Below are 19558 nucleotides of genomic sequence, written 5' to 3' on the forward strand. Positions count from 1 at the left end.
GTCGAAATTTAAAACCATGGCTGGAACCCACCTAGTCCCATACCTAAGCAGCCTAAACCATTAGATGATTCTAGGCCATTACTTCATTTTGTAACATTTCATGGCTGTTTGCTAGTCAATCTCATTAACTGAATCCACACACCATTGGAGATCCAGGAGCCCAAAATATTACTCCAGCTATCCATTTGCAACCGCTGATGGAAGTTTAGGACTGTTACAATCACATTGATTTTTGTGCTAGAGAATGGACAATTCCGATCACACGAATGTCACATCAGTGGGCCTAATCACTGCATCTCATGAACAAGGTTTTAAACCAATTTCGGTTGAAATCTTGCAAGATCACATGAACATTTTGCTACGAAATCACAGCCAAAATTCAGATGTGATTCTATCCACTGAATTTTCGTTCTATTTTTTGTCGTTTTTTAAAAATATCTAAAAGAAATCTCATTTTTGTTCTATTTTTGTGAATATTGTTGATTTTTGTCAAAATTTCTGTCATAATGTTAGAATTTTGTTGTTTATGTGAAAATTTGCATGTTTCGCATATTTCGATCAAAAAAATAATTAAATCCCGACATTTTTCCAAATCCATGTAGATTCCGTTTCGGTAGTGGCCTAAATCAAAATATTTAAACTGAAACAAAATGTTTCAACTAAAATTCAAAACCGTGTTCATGAATACTCTTAGATTGGTGCAGTATGACTGAGCTTTCATCCTCAAGAACTAATACCTGCTTTGTAGCCCAGTCATGGAAAGGGAAGTGATACATACGCCCCTTTTGATTACTTCGGACACCCAGCAAGGTACGTGGCATTCAGCCCAATATGAATCCTTCTGACGTGAAGTACATCAGCCTCTCTGTAGTCAATGATACACTGCTGCTGGGTGTTCCCAAGTAATCATAAGGGGCTGATATATCGCTTTTCTTATTTGGGACAGCTCCCTCTAGTGTTCTTTTTTTTTTTGAAAAATTAAAATCATCTTGTAACAATGTTTCTACCCTTGGTTTTGGTTAGTAAGCTGGGATTGAATCCCCGACCTCTAGTTCAAAGATCAATGCCTTGACGGTTGAGCTAGAGGCTCAATCCCCCTCTAGTGTATTTCTGATTACTCTTTTACAGTAGAGGAGGCTGTCCCAAGTAAGAAAAAGGGGTGAATGTATCACTTCCCTCTTTTTTTACATGAAAAGCACGGTTCATTATCAGAGAAATCCCACTTTACCTATTAAAAAAATAAAAGAAAAAAAAAAACACAAACAGAGAACCCAAAAATATAAGATCAACTCATGCTTCGGTCCTTGGAAGTTCAAACCATGACTCCCATAAACAAGCACTTCAAACCATGAAAACACCTGACCATAGAGAAGGATGACAGAAGAAGACAACACAAACATGCTAGGCATTCTAAATACAGGACTTCTTTACCAGAATTCTCACATGCAGGAGCAAAAACATGAACCTCTGATGAGTTCGAATTTGTTGCAGGGACGATTGAGCAACGTAACAGAACAGACACTTTGGATAACATACAAACAGAAGCCTAAAAAGAACTAAATTTTCTATACCCGTACTGATACTAGTGTGCCACATTCCGTTAGTATCACACCGGCTTCCAAACCGTCAGTACCTCCTGAAACATCTCTACCATCAGTTCCCTATCCGCATGCCGGAAGAAGGAACTGATTTCATCCCTGACATCATATATCTTTCCGAAATCGAACAAATAAGTCAAGCACCCTTTCTTCAGCTTGCTCAGTTGGTATAACCAAGCCTCCTGCAATCTCTCAAGAACATTGCTAGAATTGATGTCCTCCAAAAGGCTCTCTTCACAGCACTCTTTGAGGTCAGAAATGTCATATTTGTTTGCTGCCCCAAGCAACGAAAGCCTATGTTTCCAGAACTCCTCGTGTCTTATGCCTCCGTATATGTAACTAAGGAGAGCCATGCATGATTCCAATGACATATCATCTATGTTGATAATGGAGGATTCCTTCTCCTTAAGGTCATGCATGAACATGCTTGAGAAGACGGGAGAACTTGCCGATAAAACAGCCTTGTGAGCTCTGAGAGTGCCGTCAGCTGTGTTGATGGTCACATCGGCATGGATACCCTCATCAAGCATCCGTGAGAGGCGTCGGAGAGTGCTTTTGCTTGCAACAGATTGCATTGCTCCTTCACTGGGCCATATAGAATGTGCTTCACTTACACCACCCTGAATTTAAATAGTAACAAGTGAATTTTAAGGTGAAAATATAACTTGCTTCACTGAGACCTCATAAGTGCAGAAGATGATTAGTAGTCCTCACATTTAGAGGAGAAATCTTTAAGTCTAGAAATTCTACGTCGATGATGAAATGCCCATGAAAGGTGGTGTCCACTGGCCATACAAAGTCGTCACTGGTCCGGAGTATTCTCTCATGAACTGCATTAAGAAATAGTCCGTAAATGGGCATTTAGACATATGTCCATGCATATCCATAAATCCACACATACAGAAGGTCGTCAATGTTAAGCATGTTTAAGCGATCTGAATTAATGGTATAGGGATTTGCATTATTTCCAGTAAGCATATCAAATTCTCGGTGTTTTTTAATAAGGTTATGAACTTAGGATGAATGATTTCAATCAATTTGATTTTCTTTTGGCAGCTGAAATGAAGTTTTGGAACAATAGTATAAAATCAAGCTATTCAACTCCAAGGAACTTTGTAAGGACTCGGCTCTGAAAGGCCCAATTGTAAACAAATGGAATTCATTTTTGCTTATAAAGAAAATGACATGCATATCTTATTCACATTTTATTTCTATATGAGGCCACACGGAACAGTCTTATGGAATTGGCATCAACTAATTGGTCTAATGGAATTAGGAATCCAGGAGGTGTTAACAATGTAACTTAAATGCAAACACTACAAGTAAATCATACTAGGATGTATGTTTTATATTCATTTAGTAATACTACTGTAAAATTATATGCAATGCTCTGGCAGTCATGCAAATTGGGAAACTGCTTTGCATAAGTATTGCAAGTTGCAACAATAAATGGAGAATCAGTTTGGGCATGGATACTACTTGACATTTCATATGCGGTTAAATACTTTTAGGGCACACCATTAAAAAAAGTACTCTTAGGGCACATATATTTGGTTAGGATTAATGCCATAAAGGTACATTCAACTAATTTTAGAAAAATAACTCAAACATGGTGCAAATCATTTCAATTGAGTTATTTGTAAATAATGATTTTTGAACCTATTAATGCCTCCCAACACTTGCACCAAGGTATAAACATGGTTTTAAATTTCGACCAAAATCCAAAATTTTGGACCAAAATTTGAGATTTCGGTCGAGACCGAAACCGAAATCGGGTATATACCCGAAACAGTATAAAATTTTGACCGAAATTTTGAAATTTTGAATTTCGTTTTCCCCAAAATTTCAGGAATTTCACCGAAAAGAATCGATTTTTTCCGTTATTTAATACTTTCCTGAAATTTCAGCTGAAATTACCAAAATTTCGGCAATTTTGGCCGAAATTTTCTATGAAATAAAACTCAACTCAACTCAACTCAACTAAGCCTTTGTCCCAAACTAGTTGGGGTCGACTAATGAATCCTTTAGAAAATTTTCATGAAGAAGGTGAAAGGAGACCTGGCTCAAATTGACTAAGTCTAATCCTGACACTAGTTGGGTTCGTCTACATGGATCACTTTCTTCCATTCTCTCCTATCCTATGAAGCACGGGTACGGATATGGGGTGCAGGTACGACACGACACGGGTACGTGGGTACGTGATTTTTCAAAAAACCAAGTGCAGGTACGTTCGGGTACGCCGAATATATTAATATATTTTAATATTTTATTATATATTTATAAAAATTAAAAAAAATAATTGGAGAGCAATCAAATAACAATAACATCACCAAAATGGAATATTCTAATATTACTCTTCATTTCATAAGTGATTAAGTTCCATGTTTCATAACATGAGGCATCAATACGTCATTCATTTGAAAAAAAGTCTGTCGCCAGTGTGTTGACCAGTGCCTAACAAGATAAATAATTTTTAGAGACCAACTTATGAGATTTTTTTTACCTGACTTTTGGGTTTTAATAAAGTTTGAACATGATAGATTTTATGAATTTTTAAAATTTGAAAAATACCCCACCGTTTGGAAGTTAAGAAAGTTAAAATTTTGACTTGACCATTTTTCTGCGAATTTAGTACTAGAACAGGAGAGTTGACTTTTTTTCATTTTAGATTTGGGTCTTGAAACTATTTTTAATAAATCCAAATGAGGGGTATTCCGTTATTTACATGTAAATCTTAAGTAAATGGACAATAAAATAGTAAAGACATTTATAAGAGAAGCAGGACGTGTCGGGTACGCGGAGAGAAGAAGAAGCAGGAAGGGTTTACAAACCAGGTAAGAGAAGCAGGACGTGTCAGGTACGCGTGGGTGCGCACCCCTAATGCACCCGACACGCACCCGGTACAAGAAAAAGGCTTTTTATTTTTTTAATTATGGGGGTACGTACCCGGGATGTACCCAGGGCGTACCCGAACGTACCAGCACCCCATACGTGTCGGGTACGGGTACGGGATGCCCGGGAGAGTACCCGTGCTTTCTAGCTCCTATCCAAGGTCATGTTCTCTGTTATGTTCCTAGCCCTCAAGTCGAAATGGTATAAAATTTCGACTTAAAATTCTAAATTTCAATCGAAATTTCAAGAATTTCAAACAAAAAAAATTGATTTTTTCCGTTATTTAATACTTTCCCGAAATTTCAGCCAAATTTACTAAAATTTCGGTAATTTAGGCCGAAATCGGTGAGGACCAAAACTCTTTCCGAAACCGAAATTTGAAACCATGGGTATAACAAGATGGTTTCATAGTGTGACTCACCACCTTAGAATCCATTGTGATTCGCCAAGACAAAGTCATGTATGATGACTTGGAGAGGGACAACTTACCAAAACCTAGAGATTGTATAATCAAAGTGTGACACAGAGTATAAGAGATTCAGAACAAAGACATAGAGCAAAACCATTGGATCCAGGACATCATCTTTCCTCAAAATCTCCAATCATTTCTTCCTTTCTTGTTAGGTAACTACATCCAATGTCCGCTAAGATTGCTTTTAGCTTCACTTAAAAGTCATTTGTCCAAAAGTAGTAGATTCCTGTTTTGAATACTCGAAAGTGATTATGCAAAAAGTCTATTAGAAGAACTCTGATTTATTTTTAGAAAACAAAATGCCAATTAAAATATTGTCTGACAGTCAAATGGTCACACCTGTTATTTTAGATAAAAAAATCTTTCCAATAGAGACAAAAAAGAAATCAAAGCCATATCAATCATTTGCTCTAGCTGCCAAAATAAAAAAGAAGGCCAAGTACCCTAATCGCCAAGTTAATCTCATCCATAAGATGTGGCATTTCTACTATTGTAACATTTACATAAAATATGTGGTGAAACGATGTTTGTGTAGCTTTTGTAAAAGGGCAACAAAGATCAACAGAAAAAGCCCAATGCACTGAAAGAGGAGAAATTTTATGAACTTATGACTCCATTTCTTGGCCGGAAGTCCCCAGAAAGAGACATAAACCTATTATATAGTGGTTTTAGCTCCCCGAAAGGACCAAAAAGCTTCAGAACACCCCATAAGGACCCAAGGAGTCGAGCGACGTCCCCCACATTGGCACAGAGAGCCCAGCCTTCGGAGTGCTAGGATCGAAGCCACCATCATCAATCAGGTAAGTAATTCTTCTCCTTTCTTTTTCTTCTTTCTTTATTCTTCACGTTCCATAAGGGGCAGTAATGGCATGTTCGGAGAAAGCCATGAGGCTTAGGGCCTTGCAGGAACCTTTTTTTTTTTTTTTTGAAAAATGACAATTTGTTATAATGTGGTTGGGACAAGGTGCCCCCACGAGATTACAAGTAGGATTCTAGTCATTATCCTTGATAGGGCCTACAAAAAAGACACAATCACTATTTCTTCCCTTTGGTCTCTTGCAGGAACCTAAATCTCGAGGCCTTTTCCTAAGGATACTTGGCGTCGATGCATCACAAGCAGTGCAGGCCCGCTTGGCCCCTAGAATGCTTCCTTTTAATTTTCAAAAGGATTATGAATTATTTTAGAGACCGGTTCTCACCGAGTGAGGATGGTGCCTAACACCTACCGTCCACATAACATGGTCCCTTACCCATCTCTAAAGGGGGAAGCCCCACTCATATATGGGTTCCAGGACCTTAATCATATGTAATACCCAACCCCATTGTCCCCTTAGTGTGTCCATCTTCCCCTTGATCCCTTGACATCAAAAGAATGGAAAATCGACAGCTCTTATTCATACTCCGAAAACTTGTGCACACGTAAAATTTTCCTTTGAAACTTTTTCCATGGAAATTACCTTAATCCCCCCACCCCCCAATATTTCACTTCTTGGAAAATTTTATTTCCCTCCATTAAGGGGGTCGAATTTTCAAGATTTGAGGAATATTCCCCAACTTGTAGATTTGCGTCCAAGGCAAATCTTCTCTAGTGTTGACTTTCTCTTCTCCTTATTGGCAACATGAGATAGTACATCTTTAAAATAGGGAAAGAACATTTGAATTTCAAAAGCCAGACTCTTGGAGGGAAACCAAAAATGCAACCCTCCATAAATTATATATATTCCCTAGCACATCAATGCACTTAATTATGGGAGAATTACTTATATACATAGCCTTTCCCTTTAGGATAAATTGATCACAATAAAAAAAAAGGGGGAGAGAGTGAGGAAGAGCGCCCCCCGCCCCGTCTCTTTCTCCTTGCAAAACGTGAGAAGGAGATTGAGAGAGAGAGGGGGTAAAAAAGAGGAGAAGAGAAAGAGCAAGGGTGTAGTCTTCATCCCACCTTCCAGGTAAGTCAACTCTGTCTTGTTTTCTTCATTATTCATCTTTCAATTCGATAATTAGGGTTTTGGTATGTAGTATAAAAAAGGACTTTGGGACTGTATGTGCGCAGGGGCGAAGCCGGGGGGGTTTCCCCACAGGTTAGGGCTTTTTCATATGATCCTTGTATTTGCCCCTTCCAAGAAGTAGGATTTTTTTCGTAAATTATACTATAGCGTTTTTTCCTTCAGAGTCAACACAAATTAAGTTTGTATATTAAATTAAGTTCCTAGATTAAGTGTTTTTCCATGACAGCTAACATGCAACCCACATTTATAGCAGCCCAAATTAACCTATCTATTAATTTAAAAAAAAAAAAAATTAACCTATCTATTACTCTCTCTCTCTCTCTCTCTCTAAAGTTCCCATTTCTCGGTGTGGCCATGAAGTGGTAAGTGGCAAGTGATACATTCTCCCTTTGTTTTTACTTGGGAAAGCCCCCTCTAGTGTATTTATCTAGTATATTTATGACTACTCTTTTTCACTAGAGGGGGCTGTCCCAAGTACAAAAAAGGTTGAATATATCCAATATTGTTTAAAAAGTACCATGGGGCCACTTCACAAGATGATCCAAACCATTCATTTGTTGGGCCACAATGTAAATAATCCTTCTCCACAAGATTATCTTAACCCTCCGATCTATAAGGGTAGGATGCCTAACCCTCCTATCATTAGAGGAGTACTTGTAAAAGAAACCTTTATAGATCGAAGGGTTAGGATCATCCTACGGAGATGATTAAGAGCGTACAACTTATTTCCGTTGTGCCCTAACAAATGAATGGTTTGTATCATCCTATGTAGTAGGCCTCACAGTACTTTTTGAAAAATACTGAACTTCACACAAACACAACACAAAATCTCAGAAATCTGAGGTGTAAACTGTCTGCTCCACCTTATGCATCAGTTAGAGGGAGATGGTGGCCCCCACCATGCTATGCAATGTAACATTCCCATCAAAATCTAAAGTTTAATGCATAACTTCTCTATTTATTACGAATAGTATAAATTTAACATGATTTTTTTTATTTTTTTTATTTTTGCATAGCTTCTCTATTTATTTGTGCTTTCCTTGAAGCCAAATTAACACATATTAACAATGTCATCACATGATAAAGATCAGCGATCTAGAACATATCAATGGCTAAGATTAGGGGTGCAAGTTTGGCCCTGTCAGCCCTGACCCGCCCTGAGCCCGAACAGGGTCAGGGCTGGAGTTTCCAACCCTGAGGACGGGTCAGGGTTCATTTTTTTAGACCCTGACTCAGGTCGGGTCAGGTTCTGGGTTAATGCCTCGGGTACCCTGACCCGGCCCGACCCTAAGTTTTCTATTATAGAATTGAACCATCTGTGCATGTTTCTTTTGCTAATGTTTTCTATTATCTTGGATTGATGTTTCTTTAGATTATTATTATTAATTGTCTTTGTTGCCCGTCATGTTGTTGAATTCATATTGTCTTATTTTGTTCCCTTTCTCTGTTTATTGATCATTTTGTTCTATATGATAAGTGGTTGCTTTATTTTTTGCACTCTTAACAGGTATTTGCACTAGGGTCAATTAGGGCCGGCCCGGCCCAATCAGGGCGGGCTAGGGCCAGCACTGAGCCCTGTAGGGCGGGCAATGGGTTGATGTTTTTCGACCCTGACTCAGGGTCAGCGGGTCAGGGCCAAGATAATGGGTTCCAGGGTTGGGCTAGGGTTTTGAAAAACCCGACCCTGTTGCAGCCCTAGCTAAGATGATCTCCAATTCCTTATCGTGTGTCCCACCATATAGGCCCAGAATTGGCATGAAAAAAATATTAATGGATTTTTTAGTTACAAATTAAATTAGAAGTTTTTCTTCCCAATAATATGTTAACTATTAAATAATAACCATTCTCTGCCCCCCTAAAGCAAATTCCTGGCTCTGTCCCTGTCTGTGCGTGTGTTTTTGGAGCACACATCTGTTTAGAATTGGGACTGTTTATGTGCCTTAACTCGAGCACAACTCTGTCCAGATTTATAAACTGTGAATGCATGTATCTTGGGACCAAATCGTACAAGATTTACATACTATATGTACAAGTATTTTTGGGTCCAAACCGGACCAGATTTATAAACTATATGTCCAAGTATTTTTCGGTCCAAATCGGACCAGATTTATAACTGTATTGTTGAGTATGGTTGTCTGTGGCTATGTGCGCACCCCTCTTTGGGGGTATTTATGTCTTTCTCTGTATCACACGCACATATATATATATATATATATATATATATATATATATATATAGAGAGAGAGAGAGAGAGAGAGAGAAGGGTTCCTGCGCTCGAGCGCAGATAGCTTATCTGCACACCCTCTTTGGGGGTATTTATGTCTTTCTCTGTATCACACGCATATATATATATATATATATATATATATATATATATATATATATATAGAGAGAGAGAGAGAGAGAAGGGTTCCTGCGCTCGAGCACAGATAGCTTATCTTCGCTCTAGTGCTGGAAAAGAGGGGGGGGGGGGGGGGGGGGGGTGATCCTAAGCATTCATTTGACAAGGTCCCATCATGGATGGGGGGTGTCCAAAAAATCAGCTCCATTGGACCATCTTAGGGTGTCCATTTGTGGGGCCAAAAATGGACAAATACTGTTTGTCCACAAATCCGCCTATTTTTGGCCCCACAAATGGACACCCTATGGTGAACCGATGGAGCTGATTTTTGGTGGACACCCTATCCATGAAAGGGCCCATCAAATGAATGCTTTGGATCCCCCCCCCCCCCCCCCCAATGTGGCCCACCCCTGTTCTTGCACTCGAGCGCAGGAACCCTTTCTATATATATTGTGTGCGTGAGAGAAAGCTTTACTCTCAGTCACGCATTCTCCTCTCCATCTTTTCTCTCCTCTCTTCACCACTCTCAATACTTCAATGTAGATTTAAACATGGTATCAGAGCGAAAGATTGAAGATCGAGATTGGAGATCCCTACGCTAACCCTAACCCTAAACCCAGAAACCCTAAAACCATAACCCAAATCAGTACTACCGTGCGACCCTCCCTAACACTAACACTAATCATCCTTCACCCTAATCGCACTCCTTGTCCATTCTCATATTTCCTCACCACCTTAAATCATCTTTTTTGTGGTTTTCCTTCCCCCAAGCCACTCGCTCCCCACCACTACCACCCAAACAGTGTCGTACCGCCATTAAACCCTCTTTCAACCTCTGAATCCTAACCCTATTCCATTACTCTCTACCAATCAGTCCCTAAACTTGCTATAATCTACTTCCATCTCTTTGTCTTGATGTTCTAAACAAAGATTCTTTGATCTTTCCCATCTCATGGTTCCGGACAATTGTTTGGTGATTTTCTCATGTTTGCGGTGTATGTTAGTGTTGCTGTTGCACCTTTCTATCCCGGAATCATGTGTTAATGTGTGAGATAGCATGTGTAGATGCTTTTGTTGGCATAACTTGTTCGCGATTTGATGGTAATTAGTTGTTGGTGGTGCTTGTCGTTGGTTTGGGGTTAGTTTTGGTGATATTGGTGGTCGTTTGTTGGTGGCTTGATTTTTCTATGCTCTTCGTAGCTTCTAATCGTTGGTAGTGTATGTTAGTCAGCTTGGTGGATCTGTTTGTGATTGTTCATGTGGTACAATGGTTTGTGATTGTCCCTTTTCCGGTTATTGTTGTCCGTTGGTGTTGATACGTTCACACCAACTGTTTGATGAAATGTCTAAGAGAAATTTTTGTTGGCTTTGGTAGTGATCGGTTGTTCCTCGTTACATGGTAGATGTTGGGTGCCTCGCTCTTGTGTTGTTCATGGTGATTGGGTTGTAGTTGTTATTGGCGGTGATGCGCTTCAGTCGTGGTGACCTTCTGGTGGATATATGTTGATCTGTTGTTGGTGATTTGATTTTATGGTCTTAGTGGCAATTTGGTGGTTGTTGTTTGGTCGAAGTTAGTGGAGGTTTCTGTAGATGTAGTGGTTGTTTGGTGCTGATAGTACTTGAGATTTTTGTTGATAATGGTTGTTTGCGATCCATATGTTGGAGTATGTTGATGGTTTATGATTCGCCCGCCATGAATTTTTATTGGAGATTTCTTAGTGTCCGTCTTTGGTGGTGATCAGTTCTTGTTCGTTGGTTGTTTTTGTTGTGGTTATTCAGCATGACGATCCCTGATGATTCATCCATTGAGCTTCCTGCTCTTGCCGTGCACAACGGTTATGGTCGTGATGCGCGGGTGGTCATGGTCGTGGATCTGGCAGAGATTCAGGGGGAGGCTGTGGTGTTGGTGGTCGTGGATCCCGCTACTGTACTTACTATGGTTTTGAGGACCTTATTGTTGGCTTTGATATGATCTACATCCGGAGTTACAGCCCTCCCGTGTCGCTTATCATGTTTCTAGTCCGACTGTTTCTAGCTCATCAGCAGCCCCTCTCTCCCACCTCTGCCGATGCACTAGTCATTTTGATGCACTAGTCATTTCGCGCGCTGAGTATGAGGCCTTATTGAGATCCCAGAATAGAGGAAACCAAGCCACTGTCACACTAGCTACGGAAGGTAGCAATCCATCCTGCTCTCTTAGTCGTTCCAATTCCTGGCTAATTGACTATGGAGCCTCTCATCATATGACTGGTAATAGTAGACTCCTTAGTTCCTTAGCGGCTTGTTCTACATCTACATCGGTTACCTTGGCCAATGGAACGATGTGTCCTATGTATGGTACCGGGGACACATCGCTCTGCCCTGACTTCTCTTTCCTTTGTTTTATGTGTTCCTAGTTTTCCTTGTAACTTACTTTCTGTTAGTCAGCTTACTTGCCATCTTCGATGTTCTGTAACATTCTTTCCTTCTTATTGTATCTTTCAGGATCTAGCGACTGGGAGGAGGATTGGTTTGGCCATGAGGTAGACGACCTCTACTACTTTGATAGTGGACCTTTGCATTCTGCCTTGAGTGCTTCCGTCGATTCATTTATGAGGCACTGCCGTCTTGGTCATCCTCAAGCAGATCGCATGCAGCATTCATCCGTTGTGTCTAGTCCTGTTACTCCTTTTCAGTGCAAGTCTTATGAGTATGGAAAACACCATTGTGTTTCCTTTCCGTCCAGGTCACCTAGTCGTGTGTCTAGTCTTTTTGAGCTTGTACATTCTAATATTTGGGTCCCTGTAGAACTCCATCTATATTTGGATATCGTTATTTTATTGTTTTTGTTGACGACTTTTCCAGGATGTCATAGTTATATGTAATGAAAGATCATTAAGAAGTATTTGATGCATTTCGTTCCTTTTATCCTGAAGTTTCTACCCAATATTCATGTTCTATTAAATGCATACATAGGACTGTCAATCGGGTCGAGCTTGAGCGGGCCTGAGGTGCTCAAGATCAGCCCATGTCTATACAGCGGGCTTCGGGCCGAGTTCGGGCTTGACTAAATTAGAAATTTGCTTGCCCAAACTCAGCCCAAACTCCACAACGGGCTTCGGGCCTAGTTCGGGCTTGCCCATCACCTCTTATTTTTTGCCCGAGAAAAGACTAAGCCAAGCACAGAAAAGCGAATTTCATAGAAAGCCATTAAACTTGTTGGCTTTGGCATGTGAGAAAAGCCACACCGATTGATTTTTTGCCAGATTTTGTCTTATTCATTTAATAAATATGAGGTCGAACTATAGCCTATAAGATATGATGATCCAAACCGTTCATACGGAGTGGGCTGAAGAGGGGCAAAATTAAGAAAAAAAAAAACCTATTTAATGTCGAACTATAGCCTATAGGATACTAATGTTTAAGTAACCTATTTAATTAATATCTACTGATTTTTAAGAGCATAAAAAATCTTGAAAAATTATATTATAAATATATTATCGGGCCCGGGCCTATAACGGGCTGGACGACCCTTGATCAAGCTCAGCCCAAATTAGAGTTCGAGCTTCAACTTTTGACCAAGCTTGGTTTGGCTTGTTCTCATTTTCATTATGGGCGGGCTTTTAGCGGGCCGAACGGGAGGGCTTCGAGCTTGCCCATCCCGATTGACAGTCCTATGCACACTGATAATGCAAGTGAATATTTTTCCGTTTCTAATGGGTTTTAGCAGTTCCTCTCTATTTATGGCATTATTTATCAGTCATCGTGCGCCCATACCTCTCAGCAAAATGGTGTGGCTAAGAAGAAACTTCGATACCTTGTCGATATGGCGCGCACTCTTCTAGTTCAGATGCGTGTCCCAAAGACCTTTTGGGCTGATGTAGTTCTCACATCTAGCTTTCTGGCAAACCGTCTTCCTTCGTTTGTCTTACAGAATAGGTCGTCTTTTCTCGGTATTACATCCGTCTAGAAGTCCTTTTCCTTTACTTCCTAGAGCTTTTGGTTGCACTTGCTTTGTTCATAATCTTACTTCTGGACTAGATAAGCTTGACCAATGCACCATTAAATGTGTCTTCCTGGGCTACTCTCAAACTCACAAGGGATATAAGTGTTATAGCCCGCAGCTTCGTCGTCTTTATGTCTCTGTGGATGTTACCTTCTTCGAGGATACATCTTACTTTACTAAGTCTGTTCCTAACCCCTCACCGGACCCTCTATTTCCGCTACCGGTACTAGTTCCTCAAGTATCTTCTTCTCTTCCGCTACCAGTACCTCCTGAGGTGAAGGTTTATTCACGTGGTCCTCGACAAGTTTTATTACCCACATGTGCAGATGTCCCCGTTGGTCAACCCACTGCTCTAAGGTAACTATTTCTTCTTCTGCAATTGATGATGCTCCTGTGTCATCCCGTACACGTTCTCGTTATACTCATCATCCCATTTCTGATATTGTTTCTTATGCTCGTTATGTCACCCTCTTATAGTTTAGTTTTATAATCTGCGTCCTCTGTCTCTATTCCTCATTATGTTGTTGAGCTTTAGCTCATCTAGGTTTGCGAGCAGCAATGGGTGCTAAAATGGGTGCTATGAAGTCAAAACATACATGGCATTTGGTTCCTCTTCCTCTAAGGGCGCAGGTAGTCAGCTGTAAGTGGGTGTTCACAATAAAACACTTACCAGATGGACAGTAGAAAGACTAAAGGCTCGATTGGTTGCAAAGGGTACACACAGACTTAAGGCATTGATTACAAGGAAACTTTTCCTCGTATGGCGAAAATTCCTTCAGTACGAGTTTTGATATCTCTTGCAGTGAATATGTCATGGCCTCTCTATCAGTTAGATATCAAGAATGCCTTCTTGCATGGTGATCTGCAGGAAGAGGTATACATGGAGCAACATCCTGGGTATGTCGCACAAGGGAAGATGAAGCATGATGTCCGTAAGTTACAGAAGGCCATATATGGTCTTAAACAGTCTCCTCGTGCCTAGTTTGGAAGATTTAGTGATGTAGTCGTATGATTTGGCATGAAACAATGTGTTGTAGACCATTCAGTGTTCAACTCTTAGGACAAAGATGGTATGATCTTCCTGATTGTTTTTGTTGATGATATCATAATTACAGGGAGTGACAATGTGGGTATACAGAGGCTGAAGGACTTTATTTAGAAAGAATTTTGCACCAAAGATCTTGATCGTCTAAGATACTTTCTAGGGATAGAGGTAGCCCATTCACGTGGAGGGCTATCTTTATCACAAAGAAAGTACAAACTGGATATATTGGAAGAGACTGGTCTTCTGGAAGCAAAGCCAGCTGAGACTCCCATGGACCAAAATGTCAAGCTTTCACCTGATCAGGGGAGTTACAAGAGGATCCAGGCAGATACAGACGTTTAGTTAAGAGGTTGATTTACCTCACTGTCACACGCCCGGATATCGCTTTGCAGTTGGCGTAGTTAGTCAGAATATGAGTGCAACACGGACATCTCATTGGTTTGTAGTCATTCAAATAGTGAAATATCTAAAGAAAGCTCCTGGGAAAGGACTCCTCTTCCGAAACAGTTACATGAGGACTGAGGGATATTCAGATGAAAATTAGCAGGATCTCCTGCAGACAGGAGGTCTACAAATGGTTATTGTACTTTCATTGGAGGTAACCTAGTGTCATGGAAAGCAAGAAACAGGAAGTTGTATCAAGGTCAAGTGTAGACAATGAGTACAGAGTCATAGCCTATACAGGTTGCGAGTTGATCTGGTTGAGGTCGTTCATGCCAGAGATTGGGTTACCCTACTCGTCACCTGCGTCGCTCCACTGTGACAACAAGTCCGCCATTCATATAGCCATGAATCCAGTCCTTCACGAGCGGACAAAAAATATAAAGGTGGAATGTCACTTTATTCGTCATTGGATTCAAGAAGAGGATATTTACATTGTGTTTACAAGATCAAATGATCAAATAGTGGACATGTTTACAAAACCATTGAGCAAGGCTAGATTGAGCGATTTCCTTGATTTCGAGCTTGCAGAAAGGACTTTTCGATAGCGAGACGGGTGGGGGATTGGTTTTGCTTAGCTTGTTCTTATTGTAATTTCAAATGACGGTGTTATTGCCGATGGTGTAAGCAAAACAATCGGGATCACCCAACTGGAGTTATAACCTCACATCCTCGGAGGGGTTTGTGGGAAGGAAGAAACAGGGAGGAATCGGACTGAAGACCTCAGGACTGGCGTTGCTTATCTTACAACTACCTTAAGTTCAGATGGAGGAGGAGCAGGTGCCAGAGGTGCCATTTGGATAGAAAGGAAGGTACTTCCTCTTCTGGTGTGAATCATATCAACCCGGAAGCCTCATCGGCCAACGCCAGTAAGGAAGTTGACCGATGGCCTAACTCTGGGATGATCTCTTCATCGGTCGAGGGAGGTATTCCGTCCTTAACTATTTCGGGTAAGGAGGTGGAAACAAGATTGGAAACCCTAAAAGCTTGCCTGATATGGAAGAGATGGTTTTAAATTTTGGAAACGTTTCGGCCGAAATATTTCGGTTTCGGCCGCAACCGAAACGAAATTTACATGAAGTCGTTTCTTTACAAGATTTCGGCGAAATTTCACTAGAAATTTCGCCGAAATGTCACCGAAATTTCGCCGAAATGTCACCGAAATTTCGGTTGAAATTTCGTTTTTAGACTTGTTTACAAAATTTCCATCGAAATGATATAATTCCTACCAAAATTTATGAAATATTCACCGAAATAGCCAAAATTTCCACTAAAATCACCGAAATTTACACCGAAATTTTAAACATTTTGGTCGAAATTTAAAAGAAAAAACGAAATCAAAATCATATTTTTACATGATTTCGGCGGAAATTTCGACCAGAAACCGAAATTTAAAACCTTGGGAAGGACAAGTCTGGGACCCTTAATGAACTTTGGTCATGGGCTAAAAAAACTTGGGATATCCCTTCCCTTTCTTGCCCATGTATCCTATCAAAGAATGAAGTATTATTTATGTTTGAATCGGAGGACGAGGCTGGCTAAAGGAAATGAGGTGTGGGCTGGTCAACTGTATTCTCTATCTACCCGGAGCAGAGAATTTGTTCAAGACACAGATGTGCTCTGGGTTAATTTCTATGGCATCCCACTACATGTATGGCCCACATCAAAGTACGAACTTTGTGTCTACTAAAATTCTTGCTCCATGGTGGAAGTTGTCCCCATCCCTTGTTCAGATTCGGATCTCGGGTCAGTGTTAAACAGTCAGAGTCGAAGTCCAGAACACCGGACCTCACTGAGCTCCGACATTTCTCACTGTGTGCCATCCCACTATTTGGGGCTACTACCCTCCCGGAGAATGGATCTTTGAGGAATTGTATTCCGAATCTGGAAAGGCATCCGCCGGCGCCGGTGATGAGGCCATTACATCTTTCGGAAAATCAGGGCAGGAGGACCGTTCATCCTATGGGGCCCGCTTCGTTGAATTCAAATTTGAAATTTCATTGCTTAGCTGAAGTGTCAGGACATCTGCAGGGTGAAGCTCCTTCCCCCTTTCTGTCTACTTCTCTGATTTTCGACAGTGCCTTGGGATTACCAAGTAATCAACTTGGGCAAGAATGCCCTTTACCCATTTTATCGGGTCCCACTAAAGAAGGCTTCAGGCTGAAGGGTACTCATCCTAAACAATCTCCTAGGTGTGCTAGGCGTGCCAGTCTTACACATACCTTGACACGGAAGGGTAGATCTGCAAAGCCTAGGAAAGGTCTGGGAGCCACTAGGCCTGGGACTTCTTGACTATCTTTTCCTTGGGCATTTCTAAGGTCAAAGTCTAGATCTCGAAAGGTGAAATCTGGTTTTGCATGGAAGAAAATATCCGAAGCGGAAATGTCTGGCCATCATGGGGGTACCCTTGTGGAAAATTACCCATGGAAAAAGCAGATGTTCTCAAGAAGCTCACTTCAGAAGGGTTGAAGGGTGAAAAGGATAACATTGGGAGTTATGGTTGGGTCTCCCAGCTACCCAAGGTATGTGCCGCTTGCGGATGAAGATTATTTGGGGTATCCCAAGCCTTGGAAAATGGGATAGCGTCGAGGAAGGTTATATTCGCAAGTTGTAAATACCGTTTCGGTCGCCATTTCGTTTTGGCCACCGAAACGGAATTTCGGTGGGATTTCGGTCATTTCGGTGCATTTCGGTCGAAACTTTTCGTTCACACAAAAAATATATTAAAAAATATGAGAAAAATAAAAAAAAATATAAAATCAATAGAAAAAGATGAAAAACTAATAAATAGTCCAAAATATGTGTCCCAAAAGGCATATTCATTACTTAAGCACATAAAGTCTTGCACAAGTCCAACTGATAGTCTGATACATAGAAAAACATAAAAAAAAAATATACATGAAAGTGAAACATAGACAATAGCTAGTAGCAACAACTCTTAGTCATCATAACCCGGATGATCATATTCAATGTCTTCTTCGTCGTAGTCGTCGTCGCCGCCGTCATCACCACCTGGACCACCAGTAGGGACATCTTCTTCAAGAGGCATGAGAAAGTCGTCGTCATCGTCCCCGGCCCCAACCACAGCAGTAGGTGCTTCAAGATTTTCCCACCCAATGTCTTCCGGCGTGAAAGGGTCACTAGTGGTAGATGACTTCCTCAACAAGTCCCTGAAAAGAAAAACATTAAGTTTAATGTCAAAGGTTAAACTTAAAAGCTTAAAGTGATGAGGTGAGAGTTGAAAACATTATATTACGTTGTATACCTTTCTCGAAACTTAAGATTGTAATGGACAAACACCAAGTAATCTAATCTCTGGTGCTCCAACCTATTTCTCTTTGCAGAGTGAATGTGTTCGAAGGTGCTACAATTCTTTTCACACCCAGTCGCACTGCAGGTCTGACTGAGGATTCTGATCGCAAAGGTCTGTAATTCTTCCACGTCACCTCCGAATTGATTCCACCATGCAACTGTAAAGTAACAAATAGTAAAGCATTATTTGTTGAGAAACTGAAAGTTAAAATGAATTATACTTAATTAAACAAACAACTCAAATATACCTGGTCCCAACTTCGTTCGGTTGCGGATTGCAAGCTTCATTCCAAACATACCCTTAGCCTCTCGATAATCCTCAATCTGATTGGTGATGAGGTCTTCTGTACCTTCATCAGGTACCAGTCGAGTGATGCATGCCAACAAGCCTCTGGTTACTTCACTGTGCTTAGAGAAGGTAGGAGTGAAAAAGAGAGCAGGGTTCAGAAAATATCTTGCTGCATGGAGGGGACTGTGGAGTTGCCTATCCCATCTTTGGTCGATGATCCTCCAGATGGGATTGTAATCTGATTTTCTCTTCAACCTCTCCTTGATGTTCTCTTTGGCCTTATCCATGGCCTCATATAGGTAACCCATCGCCGGTTTGTCCTGCCGATCTACCAAACGCAGCACTCTCACTAAAGGCTCGCTGATGTTTAGAATGTACTTGCATTGGTCCCAAAAAGATTTATCCAACACAGTACTAACTACCCCTTCACTCAGTGGGTGTTGGACAAACATACTAGTACTATACTCATCAGACACAAACATCTGCTGAAGTGCTTTCCGATTCAACACCAGACTTTGTATGCTAATGAAATTTGTAGCAAATCTGGTTGCAGCAGGGCGGCACAACTCCTTCCCACCTGTGAACTTCTTCCTCATCAAATTCAAGAGGCTTCTGTGGTTGTAGATGAACTTTGTAATCGTCCGAGCCCTCTCAATTGTGGTTGCTATGTGAGGAAATACAGTCGGTTTGCACAGATGCTCCAAGATGAGATCTAAGCAATGAGCTGCGCACGGAGTCCAGAAGAATGTACCAAACGCGGCTTCTAGTCTTTTCCCAGCAGCTTTGTAAATTGGCTCACTGTCAGTTACAAATTGCACCACATATTCCGGATTCACCTCTCCGACAATCTTTGGAAAGATATTGTATAATTCATCGGCATTTTTCACTATGCCAGATGCATTAACGGATTTGAGGAATATGACTCCTTTAGGACAGTACACCAAATAGTTGATCAAACGTTGTTTGGTGTCTGTCCATCCATCTGCCATAATGCTACAGCCAGTGTATCTCCATGACATCTTAATCTCCTCCAAGTAGTTGTTTACCTCATCCACTGTATTCTTCAAAATGGGACCCCTTAAAGCATGATAAGTAGGTGCCGTATAACCCGAACCCACGGCATTCACAGCATCAAACATAGGTTGCCAGAAAGGTGAATTGGCAACGTTGAAAG

General features: G+C 40.8%; 2 protein-coding genes across 2 annotated transcripts in view; both read right to left on the reverse strand.

Moving 5' to 3' along the window:
- Positions 1–1267: 1267 nt before the first annotated feature.
- The window catches only part of LOC143875314 (BTB/POZ domain-containing protein), a 44418-nt gene continuing 26127 nt past the window's right edge, over positions 1268–19558 (reverse strand). The window contains exons 3-4 of the mRNA XM_077376958.1: positions 2313–2428; positions 1268–2218 (exon numbers count right to left, since the gene is read on the reverse strand). Of these exons, the coding sequence (XP_077233073.1) occupies positions 1607–2218; positions 2313–2428 (728 nt within the window). The 3' untranslated portion in view covers positions 1268–1606. The remainder of the gene's footprint in view (positions 2219–2312; positions 2429–19558) is intronic.
- Positions 17447–19366, reverse strand: LOC143845666 (uncharacterized). The gene is made up of 3 exons (XM_077354066.1): positions 19343–19366; positions 18344–19232; positions 17447–18253 (listed from the first exon to the last, which is right to left on the reverse strand). Exons 1-3 carry the CDS (start codon positions 19364–19366, stop codon positions 18036–18038), a joined length of 1131 nt encoding a protein of 376 aa, XP_077210181.1. The 3' UTR covers positions 17447–18035.

The sequence above is a fragment of the Tasmannia lanceolata genome, unplaced genomic scaffold, assembly GCF_043159265.1.
Source record: "Tasmannia lanceolata isolate RefF3 unplaced genomic scaffold, GAP_Taslan_0.1 ptg000002l, whole genome shotgun sequence".
Classification (NCBI taxonomy): Eukaryota; Viridiplantae; Streptophyta; class Magnoliopsida; order Canellales; family Winteraceae; genus Tasmannia; species Tasmannia lanceolata.